This window comes from Megalobrama amblycephala, linkage group LG11, assembly GCF_018812025.1.
Source record: "Megalobrama amblycephala isolate DHTTF-2021 linkage group LG11, ASM1881202v1, whole genome shotgun sequence".
NCBI lineage: Eukaryota > Metazoa > Chordata > Actinopteri > Cypriniformes > Xenocyprididae > Megalobrama > Megalobrama amblycephala.
Genome location: NC_063054.1, coordinates 37,633,108 through 37,658,395, shown reverse-complemented (window position 1 = coordinate 37,658,395; position 25,288 = coordinate 37,633,108). Strand labels below are relative to the sequence as shown.

The following is a 25,288-nucleotide window of genomic DNA, read 5'->3' as shown; positions in this document are numbered from 1 at the left end:
TAACCAAGCAGCTGTGGTTCCATCCATAGTTTTTTTTTTCAAACGAATGTACTATATTTTAGTTTGATAATGTTTTTTTATGTAATATTTTGTATTTTTTTTTATTACCATATTTTATGGTACTAAATTATAGTTGCAATTATAGTAGCAAATGCATTTGTGCGCTCACAGGCGTGCTGTTCTGAAAACAAGGTGTGTTCAGGTGCATTGTTGGCGTATTGCTATTTTGATGAACTGAAAACGAATGCACCATTGATCAACTGAAATATGGTCTAAAGTCAACGGCGCAATTTTTTTTGTTGTTATTGAAAGAGCGCGTTAGTAATATGCGCCTATGTGCAGGTGCACAACGTAAAATATTATTATTGTGTGCATAAAGATAAAAATGCTTTGGTGGAATCGACCTGTCCCACGATGGTCCGCTTTAACCTCACGCACGAGCAGATCCATTTCCTCGCTAAAGAAGCGTTTAGTTTTTCCGTGTGCAAATTCCGCCATGTAAAATGTGCAACAGGGTTTTGACAGAATAATATGCACATTTTGGATGCATTTAGGGTTGCTTTTACTTGTTTGCAAGATTTGTATCTATATATAAATGCCCTTGAGGAACTTTTCTCTTAAAGGGACAGTTCACCCAAAAATGAAAATCCTGTCATTATTTACCCACCCTCAAATCTGTATAAATGACTTTGTTCTGCTGAACACAAAGGAATATATTTTGAAGGATGTTTGTAACCAAGCAGTTCCATTCATAGTATTTTTTTCAAACGAATGTACTGTATTTTAGTTTGATAATGTTTTTTATGTAATATTTCATATTTTTAGGGGATTTTATGGTACTGAATTATAGTTATGATCAATTTATTACCTGTTTATCACTTTTCAAGCATAGAACTGAAAACAAAATGTGCAACTTAAACTGTCGTAGCCTAAAGACCAAAGTATACTTCACTTTTTATGTGAACGTACGGAGCCATGGACATGACATGCAGGAAAAAAATAGTAGGCTAAATCATGCGCACGATTTATATTTCGTTCCCTTGATTTACTATAACGTGCGCACTATTTACTATTTCGTTCCCTCGATTTATAAATCATGCACAATCGAGGGAACGAATTAGTAAATCGTGCGCACAATTAAATTTTTTTTCTTGCATGTCACGTGCGGAGCTCCGTACGAACGTGAGGGTCAGCGTACAGTACTCATGATTAGATTTCGTGATTAGAAGTGTATGCGCGTACTGTACGCGAAACGCCGGATTTTTGTAACTGTGCATACTTGTACGCTCATGCACATTTAGCATTTAGGGCCCTATCACATACCCGGCGCAATGCGACGCCAGGTGCGACGCAAGTGTTTTTTGCTAGTTTCAGCCCAACGCATTTGTCATTTTCACATTCTGCACCACATTGTTGAAAGGGGCTCTATGTAAGTTTTTGACTGTACTAAAGCATAAAAATACCATAATATATTTGCATATATTTATTAAACATGCTCAGTTCACATACTCGTTTCTCTGAAAACCATTGCTGCAGCCAGTTATTTTACTTGGAAATTTGCGTTCCGTGTCGTAATTTCTGTTTTTGTTTCCGTCTGTTCAAGACTGCACGTTGCTAATTTACCCAATAGTATTTCTCCACCCCGGGTTGCCAGTTGACGAAAAACGCATGCAGTGAATTGCAGCCATGGAAGCCAGCGAACAAACTGGGTCAGAGATCGCAGATTCTACCCGACCTAAAAAGCCTCAGCATCCAGCTAAAAATCTCTACGAACGGGAGCGTATTAAAACGCGATATCAACACATCATAACTCAATAAATCAACTAATTATTTTACAGTGTGTGTCACCTCGCCTTCCAATGTTGCTCCCGTCGCGTGTCTTCAAACTGGCAACCCGCGAGAGCGTCGATCCTGAGGAGGAGGGGGCGAGGCGAACGATATTTTGAATTTGAACTGCAGTACCCTTTTCAACCACTAGCTGTCATTCTTACATAGAGCCCCTTTAAATAGCAAATGCATTTGCACCTTGTGCGCCCACAAGCGTGCTGTTCTGAAAACAAGGTGTGTTCAGGTGCATTGTTGGCGTGTTGCTATTTTGAGGAACTGAAAACGAATGCACCATTGATCAACTGAAATATGGTCTAAAGTCAAAGGCGCAATTTTTTTTTTGTTATTGAAAGAGCGTGTTAGTAATATGCGCCTATATGTGGGTGCACAACGTAAAAGATTATTATTGTGTGCATAAAGATAAAAATGCTTTGGTGGAATCGACTTGTCCCACGATGGTCTGCTCGCACGCTTTAACCTCACGCACAAGCAGATCCGTTTCCTCGCTAAAGAAGCGTTTAGTTTTTCCGTTTGCAAATTTCGCCATGTAAATAGAGAATCCACCATGGCGTGAACGCAACTGGCTTTTAAAGGGAATGGGAGATGAGACTCTGATTGGTTTATTGCACGTCACGCCCAAAACACACCCATTACTCGTTAAGAGAATAGGGACAACCCTTTTAGACCATGTGCCGGGCGACCAGTTTTCCAGTCGTTAAACTAGCGAAAGTGGATTTGGACATGCTCTATGTGCACATGTGCTTAGATCCTTAAAATAGGGCTCATAATTTTTTTTTTGCAGTAATTCGTTTATCCACAAGGTGGCAGTTGTGCCCTGGGGGCGTTGATTCACAAGGTAGTCGAAGCATGCAAGCTGCAGCGACAGTAGAGACCTACATAGATGACAGATTGTGTGAAGAGGTTAAAAAGTCCTCTTATTTTATACAACTTTAGCATGAAAGAATACAAATATATTTACATGGGTTGTAGCTTGTGATGAGATTGCTCGAAACTGCGCATGCGTCGAACGCATATGTATGCATGCGAGTCAAGTGAAGTATACTTTGCAAGGTTGTGCGCTCGACTGTGCGCGTACGCTAGTGTACGCATAAAAAAACGAAGTAAATCTTGAATGCTTTGGATCACAGACTGAAGTTTGGTCTTTTTATAAAGACACTTTTTCAGATTCAGATTATTGCTGAAGTGAAAAAAAGTTTATTATTATGAAAAATGCATAAAAATTGTCAAAATTTAAATATATTTTATATGAAATATAAATTTTCCAAAACATGTTTTATTGTAAAACTGTGAAAAAAATCAAAGGCATAAATCTAAACAAGTTGTGTTCCAAATTTGAGGTTGATATCTCAAAAAATGAGCTTTCAGTAAGATTGTTTGGATGCAGTACCAAACGCTTCCACTAGGTGAAATTCGCTTCCCATTAATTTCCAATGCACTCATTTTTGTCGGACAGTACAAGTGACTATTTTTTTCAGGACCACTTAACCTTTTCGAATCATGTCCATGATTTATTTGTGTGTGTGTGTGTGTGTTGGTAAAAAAAGTGCCAAAACCTTTACCATTTTGCTGAAATAAAAAACAAAACGTAAAATTTCTTTACTCAATACTCGAGATCACTTAGACTTGAGGAACAAACTGTCTTCTTCACAGTTGTGCAAATTCCTTTGCAACACACCTAAACAATGCAAAAATTATAAACTTCCCAGCTTTATATCTTCCATTGAAGACGCTCTGAGAGTAAAGCATTAGATCAGTCATGCACAGTGTGTTTCTGAACCGTCTGCGGGGTCAGCTGAGGGTCACCGATGCAGCCGTGTTGTATTTTTATCAGCAGCTCAGGATTGATCTGCACTTCTGCTTGATGCTCAATCATGTTTGTTCACACTCTGTGTTGTTTATCAATCCAATTGTTGACTTCCTGCACATTCCCTGTTGCTTTTCCATGGATATTAAATCATTAACGTCTCGCTCAGGCATGCTGTGTGTATTTTCTACCTGGTTCTACGAGCCCTGGACACCGTAGAAGACGACATGACCATCCCGCTGGAGAAGAAGGTCCCGCTGCTGCACGACTTCCACACGTTCCTGTATCAGCCCGAATGGTGCTTCACAGAGAGCAGAGAGAAAGACCGACGGGTCCTGGAGGATTTCCCCACGGTCAGTCCCGCCACAGTGTGTCTCATTCATTTCACCGAAAATCAAAATGAAAGTGTAAGAAATTGTGTTTTGCATAAAGTGAATGAGGCCTGTTTCAGGACCATAATTTTAGGATTTTATTTTTATTTTTGTTGCATTGACATTATTAATTTGTTGGCATTGTTTTGATGATAGTTAAACACATTTTACCCCCAAATTCTAATCGCTGTTATGAATAATAATAATAATAATAATAAAATTTATTTTATATAGTGCCTTCTCAATGTTACTTCTCAAAGCGCTTTACACAGAAAAGAGTACAAAGTTAAAAGGTAAAAAAATAAGTACAGTGATAACAAGAGAAATAAAAACGTGTCAAAAAAATAATTTTAATAATTTTACTTATATATTATAGTAATATTATATAATATATAATATTATAATAATATTAAATATTATATATATAATTAAATTATTTACAAAATATATTTAGAAAAAATATATAATTTTATAATTAATATTTTATTGTGTTTTTAAATATATAGTTTTAGTTTTTAGTTTTAATCCTTTTAATTTGATTTATTTTAATGCTTAAACGTAAATGAAAATGAGAAATGTTGCCTTGCCACTCTCTGAAATAAAATTACTTTATTTTATTAATTTTTTTATTTCTAGTAATGACTTTTTTATTGTTTTAATTTTAGTTAACAATAATATAATTTTTATAGTATATAATAATTTTTTGTACTATATAATAATATTTTCATAGTATAAAATAATAGTATAGTTTAATTATACACAAGATCCTAATGTACATAATTGATAACAAAAACTAAAAATAAACCTAATTATTTAAAATTATTTTAAAAATCATTTTAATAATTTTACTTATAGTAACTTATAGTTATATATTTTACTTATAGTAAAATATACTATATATAAAAAAAAACACATGTGTATGTGTTTAACAATAATAATATAATATAATATATATTTTGTAAATCAATATAAATTTAATTATGTACAATAATTAGCATTTATGTATAAATATATGAACTTTTAAATAAGACATCAGAGCCTTTAGCAAAAAAAATATATATATATTTTTTTTTTTTTCATTTTCAATCACATTTTAATCATTTAAATTTTGAATAAGAAAAATGTTATCAAAAATATAATTTTTAAATAATTTATTTAAACCCCAGGTTTCATGTGACTCACTAAAACCAGCAAATAAACAGTGGAAAACTGTTTTTCACATTTTTCTTCATGTTTGCAGTCCTGATGTCTTTGCAAGATGCTGCATTTTTAATTACTCTTTTACTCTAATATATACTAGTTTCTTTACTGTTTATTATTTTATGCTATTTTTATGTTTTTAATATTTTTTATTATCATTCTCTTCAGATTTCAGTGGAGTTCAGGAACTTGGGCCAAGAGTATCGGGACGTCATTTCAGACATCTGTCACCGGATGGGAGTAGGAATGGCTGAATTCCTGGAGAAGAAAGTTGCTTCAATGAAGGAGTGGGACAAAGTAAACTTCACACCGTCTCACATGCGTGTTTGATGCTTATGTAGATTTATAATCGTATAACTCAGCAGAAGTGCTTCACTGTCATCTTAAAGCATTTCTGCATGAGATATTTGTCATGTATGATGTTGTAAACATCTGTCCAGCTGTGTATAAATGCTTTTAGCATAAATCAGCATGTTAATGGCCCTGTTTTCCCTGCAGTACTGTCATTACGTGGCGGGTCTGGTGGGGATCGGACTGTCCCGACTCTTCTCAGCGTCCCAGTTGGAGGATGTTGAGGTGGGCCGGGACACGGAGCTGGCCAACTCCATGGGTCTGTTCCTCCAGAAGACCAACATCATCAGGGACTATCTGGAGGACCAGCAGCAGGGACGGGCCTTCTGGCCGCAGGAGGTACATCCAGCATCAACATACATGCCCTGTCATGTTTTTTGGGATATTACCTTTCATCCCGTGTGTAATCGAGCCGTTTGTGAATGTAAAGCGTCTGCAGAGTTTCAGATAAATTGAGTTATTGTCTCCCAAAAGAAAGAAGCAATTAGTAATTCCAGTCTTAGGTTTGTAACTAATTTGGATAATGCCAGCCTCTGGACTTCATTGGCTGAGCAGCGTCTCATTTTAGGTTTTATGGGACTGAACTTTTCATATTTCGTCACCTGATATACTGATAATATGCATCTTAAGAGTAATAGAATCAGGTTTTTTTTACCAGTTTTATTTTAGTATTATATATATATATATATATATTCTTTTTCTATTAGATTTTATTTTTATATTTTGTTTTCATATATTTTTTATTTATTTTTAGTCATTTTGTTGTTTTTGTGAATATAAAGTTTTAGTATTTAGTTTGATAATTTAGTTTTAATTGATTTAATTTGATTATGAAAATCAGAAATGTTGCCAGGCCACTATCTAAAAATATTTTTTTGTTTTGTTTTGTTTTGTTTTGTTTTGTTTTGTTTTGTTTTGTTTTGTTTTTTGTTTTTTGTTTTTTGTTTTTTGTTTTGTTTTGTTTTGTTTTTTTATTTTATTTCTAGTAATGACATTTTGTATTGTTTTAATTTTAGTTAACAATAATATAATTATATAATTATACACAGACCCTAAAAAAAAAAAAAAAAAAAAATATATATATATATATATATATATATATATATATATATATATATATATATATATATATATATATATATATATATATATATATAGTATAATTTTTTTTAATTAGATTTTATTTTTATTTTTTGTTTTTATATATTTTTATTTAATTTATTTTTAGTCATTTTGTTGTGTTTGTGAATATAAAGTTTTAGTGTTTAGTTTGATAATTTAGTTTTAATTGATTTAATTTGATTTATTTTAATGCTTAAACTAAATGAAAATCAGAAATGTTGCCAGGCCACTATCTAAAAATATTTTTTATTTTATTTTATTTTATTTTATTTTATTTCAAGTAATGACATTTTGTATTGTTTTAATTTTACTTAACAATAATATAATTATACAAATATACACAGACCCTAATGTACATAATTGATTACAAAAACCATAAAAACATAATTATTTAAAATCAAATGTAAAGTGTCAGTTTAAGGTTTTTCACTCTAAATTATATGACTATTTTTATTTCCAAAATCATTAAAAAAGCACAAAATAAAAACATAAAAAACATAAAATAAAAGACAATAGAGAAATTACTTTATAAAAGTAAAAGTGTTCACTGTAAATTAAAAGATGACAGTTTGTTTTTACTACCAAAATCTGCACATTTAACTCTATTTTACAGTAAAATTACATAAAATCTTCCTTTATTTCACTGTATATAGTAAAGGAACTTGCTTTGTTTTGCGGTTAAACCGAGGCTCATTATTGCTGGTTGTTTCTGCAGGCCTGGAGTCAGTTTGCGTCCCGTCTGGAGGATTTGGCCCAGCCTCAGCACCTGAGCTCCGCCCTGTCCTGCCTCAACCTGCTGGTGACCGACGCCCTCCGCCACGTCCCTGATGTCATCGCGTACCTCTCCCGCCTCCGCAACCAGAGCGTCTTCAACTTCTGTGCCATTCCTCAGGTGTGACGCACTGCCTTCATCTCACTGACCGCCCGAACCTTCGTCTGTTTGTGTCCAGTTTAATGGCGTTTATGAACACTAAAGCGTGTTCAGGTCTCACACAGGGATCATGAGCACATCTAATGCTACTAGAGTGCAGATTATAGAAATAAATGGAGAGGATATTGAAATTGAATGGTTTTAAAAACTGATTTTGCAGAAGTGTAAGTGGCCATTTAAGACACAACACATTTGTTTTCCACTTGTTTTGTTTTCTAAACATCCGTTAGACTCAGTGTTGTTATCGTTAACTAAATCTAAAACTAAAAATATTAAAAAGACACAAAATAAACGTTAACAGGAAAAAAATAATAATAATAATAATAATAATAAAAAAAAATAAAAAAAATATATATATATATATATATATATATATATATATATATATATATATATATATATATATATAATTTTTTTTTTTTTTTTTTTTTTTTTTTTTTCCCTGTTAATGTTTATTTTATGTCAATTAATGTGAGTCTTTTTAATATTTTTAAATTTATTTTATATATATATTAGTTAATTGCAAAGGCAAAAAATCTAATTTTCATTTAGTTTAACTTGGAAGTATTAAAATGACTAAAACTGAAACTTAAATAAATTAATAAACACTAAATAGACTTAAAAAAACTAATAAAAACAACTTAAACGCACAACAAAATTATTAAATCTAACTAAATTAAAGTGGAAAGTGAAACTATAAAAATTAAAACTGATTTAAAATACAATATTAAAAACTTAAAATTATTTTAATTCAGTTGCATAGTGTCTAATATTTGTTTAGTTTAGTTTGAAGTACTAAAATTACTAAAATTAAAACTGAAACAAATTTAATAAAAACTAAATAAATATATTTAAAAAAAAACTAAAACTAATAAAAATGACTAAAATGCACAACAAAATGATTAAAATAACTAAAATGAAAACTGAAACTAATTCAAAATAGAATATTAAAGTAATAAATAAAATAAAAATAATACAACTTACACTTTTATTTCATTTGCAAATTGTCTAATATTTGTTTAATTTAGGTTGAGGTACTATAATTACTAAAAGTAAAATTACTGAAATAAATTAATATGTAAATATACATAAAAAAAGAACTAATAAAAATGGCTAAAAGTGTAACAAAATTAAAACGGAAAAATGGAACAAATTCTAAAAACTAATTCAAAATATGAATAAAAAGATAGTATAGTACTGTAGTTATAATTTATGCTATTATTTGCATGTAAATAACATGCTTTATGAATATAGTGATTGTTCAGTATGGTGGTTTCACTCATTTTTGCAAGCTGTGAATGTTTGAACATGTTGGTGTCCTCAGAAAGAGCTTCCTGATGCTGATTGTTGTTGTTGTGTTCTTCCTCCGGTCAGGTGATGGCGATAGCGACTCTGTCTGCGTGCTACAACAATCCTCAGGTGTTTCAGGGGGTGGTGAAGATCCGGAAGGGTCAGGCGGTGACGCTCATGATGCAGGCCACAAACATGGGCGCCGTTCAGAGCATCATTGCTCAGTACAGTCAGGAGGTGCGTCCTTTAATTATAACATTACTGATGTTTAGATATGAAACAGCTTCACAAACAGTCTTTTCAACCACACAGTATCATTATTTCTGTCTTACAATCATTCAGATGATCACAGAAGTACTGAGATAAAAGTTTATAGTTCAGATATAAACACTGATGTCTACGGTAGAGATCAAAATAGAGTGAATCACCTTCTCAAAGTAACTTGATGCTTCAAATAAAGATTGTATCAATTACATTGTTACACCAGTAGATGGAGACAAGTGACTGTTAAAAAATGTATTTGTCATTGAATCATTCATTCAAGAGATTTGTTCAAAAACAGTGATTCATTTAGTAATGAAACAAGTGAAGTCTTTATGAGTGAGTCATTGAATCATTCACTCGAGAGATTTGTTCAAAAACGCTGATTCATCCAGTAATGAAACAAGTGAAGCCTTTATGAGTGAGTCATTGAATCATTCACTCAAGAGATTCATTCAAAAACGCTGATTCATCCAGTAATGAAACAAGTGAAGTTATTATGAGTGAGTCATTGAATCATTCACTCAAGAGATTCGTTCAAAAACGCTGATTCATCCAGTAATGAAACAAGTGAAGTCTTTATGAGTGAGTCATTGAATCATTCACTCAAGAGATTCATTCAAAAACGCTGATTCATCCAGTAATGAAACAAGTGAAGTCTTTATGAGTGAGTCATTGAATCATTCACTCGAGATTTGTTTAAAAACGCTGATTCATTTAGTAATGAAACAAGTGAAGTCTTTATGAGTGAGTCATTGAATCATTCACTCAAGAGATTCGTTCAAAAACGCTGATTCATCCAGTAATGAAACAAGTGAAGTCTTTATGAGTGAGTCATTGAATCATTCACTCAAGAGATTTGTTCAAAAACGCTGATTCATCCAGTAATGAAACAAGTGAAGCCTTTATGAGTGAGTCATTGAATCATTCATTCAAGAGATTTGTTTAAAAACACTGATTCATCCAGTAATGAAACAAGTGAAGTCTTTATGAGTGAGTCATTGAATCATTCACTCAAGAGATTTGTTCAAAAACGCTGATTCATCCAGTAATGAAACAAGTGAAGCCTTTATGAGTGAGTCATTGAATCATTCACTCAAGAGATTCATTCAAAAACGCTGATTCATCCAGTAATGAAACAAGTGAAGTTATTATGAGTGAGTCATTGAATCATTCACTCAAGAGATTCGTTCAAAAACGCTGATTCATCCAGTAATGAAACAAGTGAAGTCTTTATGAGTGAGTCATTGAATCATTCACTCAAGAGATTCATTCAAAAACGCTGATTCATCCAGTAATGAAACAAGTGAAGTCTTTATGAGTGAGTCATTGAATCATTCACTCGAGATTTGTTTAAAAACGCTGATTCATTTAGTAATGAAACAAGTGAAGTCTTTATGAGTGAGTCATTGAATCATTCACTCAAGAGATTCGTTCAAAAACGCTGATTCATCCAGTAATGAAACAAGTGAAGTCTTTATGAGTGAGTCATTGAATCATTCACTCAAGAGATTCATTCAAAAACGCTGACTCTCCAAAGTTGCATTTATTTGATCAAAAATACACCAAAATTGTGAAAAAATTTTACAATGTAAATCAGCTGTTTTCTATGTGATTATATAGTAAAGTGTAATTTATATCATGTGATCAAACCTGAATTTTCAGCATCATTACTCCAGTCTTCAGTGTCACATGATCCTTCAGAAATCATTCTGATATGATGATTTGATGCTCAAGAAACATTTATGATTATTATCAGTGTTCATATTTTTATGGAAACCGTGACAAATTTTATTTTTCAGGATTCTTTAATCAATAGAAAGTTCAAAAGAACAGCATTTATTAGAAATAGAAACATTATAAATGTCTTTACTGTCACTTTTGATCAATTTAATGCATTCTTGATGAATAAAATAAAATTAATTTTCGCATTTTGACCCCAAACTTTTGAACAATAGTGTGTGTATATATGGGCAGATGATCCGTTTACTCCTGTAATCCTGATCCCGGTGTGTAATCCCGTCCCTCCCCCACAGATCCTGCAGAAAGTCTCCGTCACGGATCCGTCCCGGGAAAAGACTCTGTGTATCCTGAATCTCATCTGTGAGAAGAGCCTGTCCGGAGCGGCGCTGTCGTCCCGAGCGCACCACATCTCTCCGGTGTACGTGTCGGCGGCCATGCTGCTGGCGGCCCTCAGCTGGCAGTACCTGAACGCCACGGCGGGACCACCAGGGGGCGCAGACATGCAGGGACACTGAGACGCTTCCCTCCGAACGCCCGACGGCTGAACCTGCCAGAACAGGCTTGAGAAGGGCTCGGGATTTTTAGGTTGTTTTTTTATTTAGGTGAATCTCACAAACACACACGTCCGGCTCATGTTTCACCTCATTTTTCTCAAGCGAGAAAAAATAAGAAATAATATTTTGCATTAAGAAAATTAAGCCTATTATGATTTTTGACTTTGTAAAATATTTTTTTACACAAATGAAATTAAATAAAACATATTTTATTTAAAAAAAAAAAAAACATGTTATAAATTAAAATATAAATAATATATAAATTCAAATTTTATATATATATAATGCATAAATATAAATTACATTTATAAAAACATACATATACACACATATATACTTATATATAATTTATATATGTATGTATGTATGTGAATGTGTAGTTTTTATAAATGTAATTTATATTTATGCATTTTGTATAATATATATATATACACACTACTGGTCAAAAGTTTGGAAACATTACTATTTTTAATGTTTTTGAACGAAGTCTCTTATGCTCATTAAGGCTCCATTTATTTCATCATAAATACAGAAAAAACAATAATATTGTGAAATATTATTACAATTTAAAATTATGAATTTCTATTTTAATATATTTTAAAGTGTAATTTATTCCTGTGATGCAAAGCTGAATTTTCAGCATCATTACTCCAGTCTTCAGTGTCACATGATCCTTCAGAAATCATTCTAATATGATGATTTATTATCAATGTTGGAAACAGTTGTGCTGCTTGATATTATTTTATAACCTGTGATACTTTTTCAGGATTCATTGATGAATAAAAAGTTAAAAAATATCAGCATTTATTTAAAATAGAAATCTTTTGTAACGTTCAAACGTTTGGGGTCAGTCATTTTTATTTTTTTTTCTTTCTTTATTTTGAAATAAATTAATACTTTTATTCAGCACGGATGTGTTAAATTGATAAAAAGTGATAGTAAAGATTTATATTGTTAGAAAAGATTTATATTTTGAATAAATGCTGCTCTTTTTAACCTTTTATTCGTCAATGAATCCTGAAAAAGTATCACAGGTTATAAAATAATATTAAGCAGCACAACTGTTTCCAACATTGATAATAAATCATCATATTAGAATGATTTCTGAAGGATCATGTGACACTGAAGACTGGAGTAATGATGCTGAAAATTCAGCTTTGATCAAAGATATAAATTATATTTTAAAGTATATTAAAATAGAAAACCATAATTTTAAATTGTAATAATATTTCACAATATTATTGTTTTTTCTGTATTTATTATGAAATAAATTCAGCCTTAATGAGCAGAAGAGACTTCGGTCAAAAACATTAAAAATAGTAATGTTTCCAAACGTTTGACTGGTAATGTGTGTGTGTGTGTGTGTATATATATAATATATATATATATATATAATATATATATATATATATATATATATATATATATATATATATAATTATATGTATGGTCATCGGTCATAGATAGCTTAAATATTTAATTTCTGTGTTTTTGTGGTGAAATATGACCTGCACATGTTCCTGAGGTTCACCGGTTACAGTAATTGCGTCTTTGACGGATGTTCTTCAAGCTTCATCTGAGACTCTCAATGAAAATTATTGTAAAGTCATTTTCTGACGCTGAAGTTTTTTTTTTTTTTTTTTTTTTTTTTTTTCCCCATTTTTTTTTTTCCATCAAAAAAAAAAAAAAAAAAAAATCAAGCACACGTGCAGACAAGCACAGTTTTCATTACAATATAAAAATAATCTGTCCTTTAGACAGAAATTTGTTTGTTTTACCTTTAATAGTTCTCAAGTTTTAGGACCATTATGATTTGTTGCATTGTAAACTATTATAATTCATTAATTTCTGCACAATTTCTCAGTGCATTAAAAAAAATAATGTCCAAAAATACTTTTTCCCTCTTGATTATGAGGTGGAAAATGACCCAGACGTGGTTTTGTCAGGTGTCATGTGGTTTTGAAGATCATACGTGTGGAAATGTTTAACGTCCGGTCGGGTCTCATCTCAACACTGGATCATAGTTCTGGTTTTGCACATGAATTGGTCCATTTTCATCGGGTCAGTTTAATTATTCAGTCACTGCGGAGTGAAGATTATCTGCCGTACGACTGCAAAGTGTCCTTAATATTCAGCTTTTATGTGGAAAAGCTTGTACATACCAACATTCGGTTTATTTAGCATTGCTATGTAATGTGGGAGTTTGGTTTGTAAATAAATTTAGAGAATATGAATATATTCAAATGTCTCATTTGATTCATTGCTGCTTTTAGCTTTTAGGAATGAAGGAAAATCCTGTAAACTCTTTCTATTATTTTTTTATGAGGAAAAGTCGTATAAATGTGTTGGTCAGGTGATGTTACACCTGCAGCATGAACACTTTTTGCTTGTCTTGTGACGCTGTAAAAGACACCTGACAGTCGGTCACATGACGAGGGTTTTTAAAGGAGCAAATTTCACATTTTGTGGCATTGTGAATCTTCAGCTTGAGCGACGGAGGAACAGAATCTGATGCTCAGGTAACGGCTTGTTTTCGTGATATTAGTGTTTAGGATCTTGAATGTTTTGAAATCATTTTGATTTTATCTGAGACCTTTATATGTATAGTATAAAATATGTAAGTTTTATTATATTAAATATGGAAAATCAAATGTTTCTATGATGTAATTGTATGTATTTATTGACATTTTATCTAATTTAAATATATTTTTAATTTTTATTAGTCTTAATTTGTCTTCACATAAATATTACAAACATGATTAATCAAATATTGCAATGAAATTGTAACAAGTTTTAATTAAAAAATTGAAAATAATAATTTTGTTAGATTTTTTTCATTTAGAATAATTTCATATTTTTAATTAATTCTTAATATTACAAAATATTTCAATGAAATTGTAACAAGTTTTAACTTAAAAAAACTCAAAATATATATATTTTTTTGTATTTTTTATTTACATAAATATTACATACATGGTTAATCAAATGTTTAAATGAAATTGTAACAAGTTTTAATTTTAAAAATCTCAAAATAATTATTTTATGTGTTCTATTATAATTTAAATGTTATCTAATTTAAATATGTTTTACATTTTTAACTTTTATTAGTCTTAATTTGTCATTTTTATTCACATAAATATTACATATCTGGTTAATCAAATATTTTAATGAAATTGTTACAAGTTTTAAATTTAAAAAATCTCAAAATAATTTAAATAATTTTTTTAATAATTTGATGTAATTTAAATGTTTTATATTTTTTAGTTAATATCTTAATTTTTTTTATTAGTCTTAATTTATCTTTTTTATTTCTATGAATATGACAAATATAGTTAAACATTTTTTAAATAAAAAAAAATGTATTTGTAATTTAGATTTTATATGATTTAAATGTATTTTATATCTTTTTATTAATATATATATTTTTTTATTTTCTTATTCACAAGAATATTAAATCTGAAATATCAGCCACATATCTGAGCCAGTAATAATTCTCATTTCCTTCCTCCTCAGGATGTTGCGTCTCAGTTTCCTGTGTCTGTTCTCCCTGCTGTCCGTCACCTGTGGCCGCCCGCAGCTCTCCACAGGGTCACATGACATGGTCGACATCATCAATACGGCCAAGACCACATGGACGGTCAGAGGGGTTTTACAGTATCTCATCATCAGAATTACGACTGATGCACCTGTTTATCGCTCTCTCTTCCTCTTTTCTTTCCATTCCTCTCTTTCGTTTCTTCACAGGCGGGTGTGAATTTCCAGAACATGAAGGACGGGTATCTGAAGTCTCTCTGTGGGACGCTGCTGAAGGGCCGCCGACTGCCTGATACGTGAGTGACATGATCACATGACACATATGAGACTCAAACTTCACATTAAAATTTCAGTAGATCTTTCTCTAAAATGCAATTAATTTGCATGCTAATATTGTTTGATTGATGTTCATTTGTATCGTTCAATCAGTTGAAAAGCATCTGCCGCATACATGAATGTAAATCTGTGTTTTGTTCTACTGCAATAACATCTGTGTTTTACACACACTAACATTTTATTGGGAAGAAGCTGTGAAATAAAACTGTACGTGTCTCACTCACATGGTACATTTTCATTAAACTAAACTCTCATTATGGTAAAGATTTTAAAGTACTAATATATTATGGTAATATTTATTGTACAACCTTTAATTTGCACTACTATAATATAAGTAAATAAATATATAACACTGAGATATAATGACAAAAATTGCACTATATTAAATAAATAAAAATAATTAAATAAATAACAATGATAAATAATGACAAAAATTGCCCTTAAATAAATAAATAAATAAATGAAAATTACTAAATAAATAACAATGATAAATAATGACACAAATTGCCCTTAAATAAATAAATAAACAAATAAATAATGGGAAATAATGACAAAAATTGCACTATATTAAATAAATAAAAATAAATAAATAAATAAATAACAATTACTAAATAAATAACAATGAGAAATAATGACAAAATTGCACAATATTATATAAAAATAAATAAATAAATAACAATGATAAATGACAAAAATTGCCCTTAAATAAATAAATAAATGAAAATTACTAAATAAATAACAATGATAAATAATGACAGAAATTGCACTATATTATATAAATAAAAATAAATAAATAACAATTATAAATAATACCAAAATTTGCCCTTAAATAAATAAATAAACAAATAAATAACAATGAGAAATAATGACAAAAATTGCACTATATTAAATAAATAAAAATAAATCAATAAATAACAATTAGAAATAATGCCAAAAATTGCCCTTAAATAAATAAATAATTAAGAATTACTAAATAAATAACAATGAGAAATAATGACAAAAATTGCACAATATTATATTAAAATAAATAAATAAATAACAATGATAAATAATGACAAAAATTGCCCTTAAATAAATAAATAAATGAAAATTACTAAATAAATAACAATGATAAATAATGACAAAAATTGCCCTTAAATAAATAAATAAACAAATAAATAATGGGAAATAATGACAAAAATTGCACTATATTAAATAAATAAAAATAAATAAATAAATAAATAAATAACAATTACTAAATAAATAACAATGAGAAATAATGACAAAATTGCACAATAGTATATAAAAATAAATAAATAAATAACAATGATAAATGACAAAAATTGCCCTTAAATAAATAAATAAATGAAAATTACTAAATAAATAACAATGATAAATAATGACAGAAATTGCACTATATTATATAAATAAAAATAAATAAATAACAATGATAAATAATACCAAAAATTGCCCTTAAATAAATAAATAAACAAATAAATAACAATGAGAAATAATGACAAAAATTGCACTATATTAAATAAATAAAAATAAATCAATAAATAACAATTAGAAATAATGACAAAAATTGCCCTTAAATAAATAAATAATTAAGAATTACTAAATAAATAACAATGAGAAATAATGACAAAAATTGCACAATATTATATTAAAATAAATAAATAAATAACAATTAGAAATAATGAAAAAAATTGCAAAATATTATATTAAAATAAATAAATAAATAACAATTAGAAATAATGACAAAAATTGCACTACATCAAGTAAATAAAATAAATAAATAAATAATAAGAACAAGGACAAATAATGAGTAAATTGCACTACATTACATTAAATAAACACATTTAATGAGCACATTACAGTAATGAGAATTTAAGGGGGTAAATGTGCAAAATTGTCTTGCAAAATAATAATGTCACAATGAAAAATAGGCTTAATTTTCTTTATGTAAAACATATTTTCTTAATTACATTTACATTCATGCATTTATCCAAAGCGACATACAAAAGAGGAACAAAAGCAATTAGTCAAAGAACTAATATTCGTAACATACAATGACAGGATTATTACACACACTTAAAAAACTAATGTTGTTGAACAATGTTTTTGTGGAAAGTGGTTTTGAAAGTGCATGAAGGGATTTCAGTAAATATATGGAAAACTCACCAAGTTATTTAATATAAACAACTCATTTTCTCCACCTGTAGGGTGAAACACGCCGCCAATGTGAAGCTTCCGGACAGTTTCGACCCGCGGTCCGAGTGGCCGTACTGCAAGAGCCTGGGTCAGATCCGGGATCAGGGGAACTGCGGGTCCTGCTGGGTAAAGAGCGTCTCAACACGAGTGCTGACCCTCTGACACGTGTGACGTCTGTGATGACCGTGTGTGTGTGTGTGTGTCCGCAGGCGTTCGGGGCGGTCGAGGCCATCTCTGACCGCATCTGCATCCACAGCAAAGGAAAAGTGTTGGTGGAGATCTCCGCTGAAGACCTGCTGTCCTGCTGCGATCAGTGCGGCTTCGGGTGCGCCCCATCATCATCATCACTGGACTGTCAGGAGAAACATCTGAGACAGACTGAGCCGTGACATCTGTGTTCTCTTTGTTTGAGGCAGGTGTTCTGGAGGTTATCCGGCAGAAGCGTGGGACTACTGGACTAAATCCGGCCTGGTGACTGGAGGACTTTATGGCTCCAATGAGGGTGAGTCTGGATCAGAACACCAGTGATCCCATCTGGATCTTTAGCCTTTCCTAATTTAGGTTAAGGATAGTAGATTTATGGTAAAGTTTCATTTGTCAAATCTGCAGCAACACACTTTTGTGGCGTGAATATTATTCTAAATATCTCCTTTTGTGTTCTGCAAAAAAACTCATGACATGAATCATAATTATAAAACTATAAAACTTTGGTGCAATAATGTGGTTTGTGCACTGGAGAAATAAAATATTAAATTAAAATATTAAAATAAATATATTACAATAAATAAAAATAAAATATTTAAACAAATTAAAAATAAAATAAAATATTAAAGTAAATTAAAAAAACATTAAAAAAATAACAAGATAAAATACTAAAAATAAACAAAAATAATTAAAATGAATAACAGAATACTATAAAATAAAATATCAAAATATTAAAATAAATTAAAAATAAAATAAAATATTAAAGTAAATAAAAAAACATTACAAAATAACAAGATAAAACACTAAAAATAAACAAAAATAAATAATTAAAATGAATAATAGAATACAATAAAACAAAATATTGAAATAAATAAAAAAACAAGAAATAACAAAATAATAAAACAAAATATAAAATAAAATAACTAAATATTAAAATAAATAAAATATCAAAATAAAAATAAAAATATTCAAATAAATTAATAATAAAATAAATGTTAAAATATGTTAAAGTAATAAAATAAAAAATAACATAATAAAATAAAATATAATAATAATAATAAATTGAAAAAATAATATAACAAAATATGAAAATAAAATAAATTAACAAAATATTAAAAAAACAATAAAAAACAAAAAATAAAAATAAAATAAATAATAAAATACAATAAAATAACTATATATATATATAAACAAATAATATAATATTGAAATAAAAAAATAAGAAATAACAAAATAATCAAATTAAATATAAAATAATAAAATATTTTTTTTTAAAAATATAAAGTAAAACAATTAAATATTAAAATACAGACAATTATAAATAAAATATAAAAATATTAAAATAAATTATTATTAAAATTTGTTAAAATAATAAAATAAAATTTAAAAATAAATAATTTAAAATATTAAACTGAAATAAAAAATAAAATAAAACATTAAAATACATAAAAAATAACAAAATTAACACTATTAAAAAAGTAATAATAATAAAAAAATTTACAATAAAATAACAATATATCATTTAAATAAAGTAAAATAACAAAATATTGAAAAAACATTAAGAAATAACATTTTAAATAAAAAAATAAACATTAAAATAAATAAAAAATAATAATATCAAATATTAAAATAAAATGAATCTAATGATAATAATAATAAAATAGATGTTTTTGAACACTTCTAGGTTGCAGACCCTACACCATCCCGCCCTGTGAGCATCATGTGAACGGCACCCGGCCGCCGTGTTCAGGTGAGCAGGACACACCGGAGTGTAACGCGGCCTGTATCCCGCAGTACAGCGTCCCCTACAAACAGGACAAGCACTTCGGTGAGTTCACTGCACCTTCCTCTTCTGTCTGTAAGCTTCCAAGCCTCGACCGCCTCACGTCACGTGTCTCCGTCGCCCCCTGCAGGCTATAAAGCGTACAACCTCCCGTCGGACCAGCAGCAGATCATGACTGAACTGTACAACAACGGTCCGGTGGAAGCGGCCTTCACCGTCTATGAGGACTTCCTGCTCTACAAGACGGGTCAGGAAGCTTTAATCATGTGTCTTTAGCGGTCATCTGCAGAACCGGTCAGTTATTCTGTTTGATCTCTCAGGCGTTTACCAGCATGTGACCGGGTCCGAACTGGGCGGCCATGCCGTGAAGATCCTGGGCTGGGGAGAAGAGAAGGGAACGCCGTACTGGCTGGTGGCCAACTCCTGGAACTCCGACTGGGGCGACAACGGTGAGAACCGACCCGGATCACCGCTGGATGATGATGATGATGATGATGCACACTGTTGCATTTTTATTATAATAACTTATTGCCAAAATATTGTGTATAATAATTACATTAATTTATTATTTAATAATACATTCATGGAATTATTTTAAACCGTAATTATTATATTATTGCATATTTTATATAATAGTTGCTCATATTTTAAGATACAGTTTTAAATAACAAGATAAAATATTAAAAATAAACAAAAATAAAAAACTAAAATAACAACATATTAAAATAAATGTAAAAAAATAGAATAACAAAATTAAAATAAAATAACTAAATATTGAAATAACTTTAAAAAAAACAAGAAATAACTAAATAATAAAATAAAATACAATATTTTTTAATTATAAAGTAAAATAATTAAATGTTTAAATAAAATTATAAAATAAAATATCAAAATATTAAAATAAATTAATATTAAAATATGTTAAAGTAATAACATAACAAAATATAAAAATAAAACATTAATACAATTATTATAAATTGTAATTATTATACATTATTTTTATATTATTGCATATTTTATATAATAGTTGCTCATATTTTAAGATACAGTTTTAAATAACAATATAAAATATTAAAAATAAACAAAACTAAAAAACTAAAATAACAACATATTAAAATAAATACAATAGAATAACAAAATTAAAATAAAATAACAAAATATATTGAAATAACTTTAAAAAACAAGAAATAACTAAATAATAAAATAAAATATAATACAATATTTTTTAATATTTTTTAAATATTTATTAATGCTACAATAAAATTATAAAATAAAATATCAAAATATTAAAATAAAGTAATATTAAAATATGTTAAAGTAAAAACATAAAATATAAAAATAAATAAAAAATTAAAACATTAATAAAATTATTACAAATTGTAATTATTATACATTATTTTAATATTATTGCATAGTTTTTTTATATTTTAAGAAACCGCTTTAATATCAGTTTCTTATATTGCAATAATTGTAAAATTATAATAATAATTTCTTATAAATATAATGTATAATATTTATAATGTACAGTAATTGAGGGATATTCCTCAGTCATATTGCAGTATATTTTTTAATAATATTGCATAATTAATGTTACAGTTTCTTATATTGTATTTTGTGGAAATTAATCTAATAATAATAACTGTTTATTATTAAGTGTAATAAAATAATGTATAATACTAATACTAATAATTTATAATAATTACAATAATTTGTAGGCTATATATGATAATTATACATTATTTTAATATTGGATATTTAATAGTTATTAATAATTATATATATATATATATATATATATATATATATATATATATATATATATATATATATATATATATATATATAATTAATTAAAATAATGTATAATAATTATTTATAATAATAATATTATATTTATAATAATACATTAATAAATAATACATTTTTTATATAAGTTTCTTATATTTTTAAAAACTAGTATCAAAGAATATTTTGTGGAAATTATTATGATATATAATTTATTACTAAAATAATGTGTAATATTTATTATTTACAATAATTTAAACCTTTATTATTGTAAATGTGCTAGATTTGACCGAGCGCTACACAGTGTTTGTTAGCTGAAGGTTTTGTCTTCTGCAGGTTATTTTAAGATCCTGAGAGGCCGTGATGAGTGCGGGATTGAGAGTGAGATGGTGGCGGGAGTTCCTCAGCTGTGAACCTTCATCACTGCGCTTTAACCTGGATTTTACATGATGCATGATAAACAGAAATATGAATATGAATCTGTGTCTCATTGTCATAATGCATTCTGAAATAATACACAACAATTGATTAAAAGCAGTTATGGTAATGTGAAAAATAAAATATATCATTTACATTTCATATTATGGTAATATTTATTGTACAGCCTTTAATTTATGATGATGTTCATTACATAGTATTACAGTGTTTGTCACCCGGTGGCTATTTTTAGTACTGCACCTAAACAGAATTTCACAGGAACCTCAATTTTAGTGATATCAACTTCAAATTCATGTTCAAAAAGGAAGTTAAGACATTTCTCCTTATATAGACACTTTTTGGCTTATAAAGTGTTCTTTAAAATTGAGTAAAGCGTAATTAGCTGGTGGATTTACTTACTGTAGAGTTAATGAAAGTTATCTTGAGCATTGTAATGTTGACTGGAAAGATTTTAAAAAGAGCCGTTCATTCATAAATCCGTAAGATCTTACCTTCATGCTGTGGAAATACAAACCAGAAGACACAACACAACGAGCGCAGCGCTGAAAAGGGGCGGAGTTACAGAAGGGTGGTTGATTATGATTTGACTTATTTTAACTTTAGTTAGTGTGTAATGTTGCTGTTTGAGCATAAACAACATCTGCAAAGTTACGACGCTCAAAGTTCAATGCAAAGGAGATACTTTCTTTTACAGAAATTGCTGCTTAAGGACTACAACAAGCTTCTTCCTGGGTTAGTGACATCACAAACCCTCAAATTTACATAAACCCCGCCTCTGAGAACATACAACAAAGGGGGCGGGGCCATGTTAGGCTGCTTTAGAGAAGAGGAAGAGTTGTTGTAGTAGAGTGTTGTTGACATGTCGTCATTTTACGCCGGACTGCTTCACAAACGAGGGTCAATTCAACACAAAAGATGAACATGACGGCACATGCTAGTGGATGAGTTGAATCAACTCCTCAGCAACTACATCAATTTATCCACTAACCATTCAGAAACGTCCAGTTTCATTCTAAAAGTTGTAACTTCTTCCTGAGTCTCTCCATCTGTGTCGACTCCGGTTTGAACAATGTAAGGCTGAACACTTTAGTCATTTTGGCTGCGTGAGATTCTCCAGCTTTGTTGTTGTTGAGCTGTTAAAGCTCCGCCCTCTTCTGGAAAGGGGGCGGGGAGCAGCAGCTCATTTGCATTTAAAGGGACACACACAAAAATGGCGTGTTTTTGCTCACACCCAAATAGGGGCAAATTTGACAAGCTATAATAAATGATCTGTGGGGGATTTTGAGCTGAAACTGAAACTGGGGACACCAGAGACTTATATTACATCTTGTAGAAGGTGTATAGGCTTATATTACATCTTTCTGACTTTTGTTGAATATGAGATGGGAAAGATGTTTTGTTGTTGTTGTTTTACAAAATTATAGCCAATCAGTATTGTTTAAATGCATAAAAAAATTAATGAATATGTTCATACATACAGGGAATTGTGTGTTTATTATTTATTATATTATTATATTATAGATCGTGTTCCAGCATATGTGACGCCAACACTTGAAAACAGCACAGATCAACCACTTCTCTTACTTTTGCATTTTTCTATTAAAAACAAAGATACACACTTCAATGACGCAAGAACTGGTTTCAGTTCTGTTTTAGACAGGTGCTTTCAGACAGATATTTCAACAGTGTTTATGTCCCGGTTAATATCACACACTTCAGTATAGTATAGGTCATGAAAGGGAGAAACTGCAACGCGCAAAATAGCGGAATAAATCCCGCCTTCTAAGTAACAGAGCCAATTGCTGATCGATAAAGTCATTGCGTCACTGCAACTGCCGTTAGAAGCGCGGTTCCCATAGAAACCTGAGACTCGCGTTTATGACTGCACATGCGCATTGGCTCGTCTAGCCTGAAAAATAAGCGTTTTTAACGCTATTTGAGAATAAGAAATAACATTTATGGAACAGCTCATGTCAGATTTTGTTGCTGATTTGAAATACGTTATTTAATTGTGAGTTCGCCAAGCAGTTTTTGAATTTCTTGGATTCCCGAAATGGCTGCCCGGAGGCGTCGAGTGAACAGACTTTCCTTGAAAGCAAAGTCGGCCATCTTTGAAACGCCTATCGGTCATCCAAGTGCAGCTCCTATCTCTTTGAATGGGGAAACATCAAATTCTCCAAAGATGTTCACCAAGCTTTCGATTAAATTTCATATTTGAAATCACCAATGAAATCTGACAACAACTGCCTCATAAACTCTCTTTCCGAACGCTCGAATTAAAAAACGGTATTTTTCAGGCTGGATCAAGCTAGCAAGCACAGTCCTAAATGCGCGTCTCTTGTGCCTCATTTCGGAGGCGCGTGTCTGACTGTTTCTATAGGAACCGGAGCTTCTAACGGCCGCTGCAGTGACGCGATGACTTTACCAATCGGTGATTGATTCTTATTTAGAAGGCGAGACTTATTCCGCCATATTGCTCGTTGCACTTTCTCCCATTCAAAACAATACGAGTGACGCTTCTTGAGTTATGCTATAGTCTTTTCTTTAGTGTAATTCAAAAGTGACCGAAACCGAAACCGGACACATGCATTACCATGGAAAGGAAACTTTAAAACATTTTAGCAGCTCAATTTTTGTGATATCAAATTCAAATTTGGAACGCAACTTAGTTAGATGTACGGCTTTGATTTTCTAGCAATTTTTAGAGTCCAGGTTATTTTGTAAAATATTTTTTTGGATTAAATATAAATATTTAGTTCACTAAATTTGCTTTACAATAAACTTAAGCTTCTACAACATATTTACAATTTTATTTTTTTAATCTGCTGAATGTCGTCTTCAAAAACAGGTCTGTACTCCAAAGAATTCATGAATTACAACCATTTTGAGTTCAAAACTGTGAGCTCAGGACAAGAGTATTATAGATTGGGGCAAGTTGTCACACTTCAGTTTCAAGTTATTTATATATTTAATTAATTACCGTTGGCGATGTTTTGATAGTTTTGGATGTTAATATACTTGTTATAATTTGCTAAAAAATAAATAAAATATAAAATATTTTAAAAAACCACTACAATTGCAAGAAAATAAAATAGAATTCTAGATAAAAACATGTAAATGATGTAAAATGAAAAAACAACACACACACACACACAAAAGGTCAAAATTATGATGACAAACAATAATTATGGCTCAAAAATTCTAAATTACAAGGTGAAGGCCATTATTATGACAAAAAGTTGGAATTATGCTGAAAACTATGAGGAAAAAGTCATAATTATGAGATAAAAGCCATAATTATAACAGAAAAAGTCAAAAGAGGAATATTTAATTATGACACGAAAGGTCAAAATTATGAGATATTAAGTCAAAATTATGACAAAAAATCCAAATCATGAGATAAAAGCCATTATTATGGCATAAAAAGTCAAAACTATCCAAAAATCTAAATTATGAGATACTATGTCATAATTATGATAAAATATATGTGTGACATGATATAAGCATTATAATAATGACATAAAAAGTCAAAACTATATA

At 29.7% G+C, this 25,288-nt stretch overlaps 2 protein-coding genes across 3 annotated transcripts in view; both read left to right on the top strand.

Annotated features, from left to right (window-relative positions):
* Positions 1 to 11,704, top strand: part of fdft1 (farnesyl-diphosphate farnesyltransferase 1) — a 15,783-nt gene extending 4,079 nt beyond the window's left edge. For both annotated transcript variants that reach the window (XM_048207875.1, XM_048207874.1), the window contains 6 exons: positions 3,822 to 4,005; positions 5,392 to 5,520; positions 5,722 to 5,913; positions 7,412 to 7,588; positions 9,002 to 9,154; positions 11,215 to 11,704. In XM_048207875.1, coding sequence (XP_048063832.1) covers positions 3,822 to 4,005; positions 5,392 to 5,520; positions 5,722 to 5,913; positions 7,412 to 7,588; positions 9,002 to 9,154; positions 11,215 to 11,436 — 1,057 coding nt within the window. In that variant the 3' untranslated portion in view covers positions 11,437 to 11,704. The remainder of the gene's footprint in view (positions 1 to 3,821; positions 4,006 to 5,391; positions 5,521 to 5,721; positions 5,914 to 7,411; positions 7,589 to 9,001; positions 9,155 to 11,214) is intronic.
* Positions 11,705 to 13,810: 2,106 nt separating this feature from the next.
* On the top strand, positions 13,811 to 21,889 carry ctsbb (cathepsin Bb). The gene is made up of 10 exons (XM_048207873.1): positions 13,811 to 13,994; positions 14,989 to 15,112; positions 15,220 to 15,305; positions 17,550 to 17,664; positions 17,748 to 17,863; positions 17,955 to 18,040; positions 19,427 to 19,570; positions 19,656 to 19,772; positions 19,846 to 19,974; positions 21,647 to 21,889. Exons 1-10 carry the CDS (start codon positions 13,987 to 13,989, stop codon positions 21,721 to 21,723), a joined length of 1,002 nt encoding a protein of 333 aa, XP_048063830.1. The 5' UTR covers positions 13,811 to 13,986; the 3' UTR covers positions 21,724 to 21,889.
* The last annotated feature ends 3,399 nt before the right edge of the window (positions 21,890 to 25,288 follow it).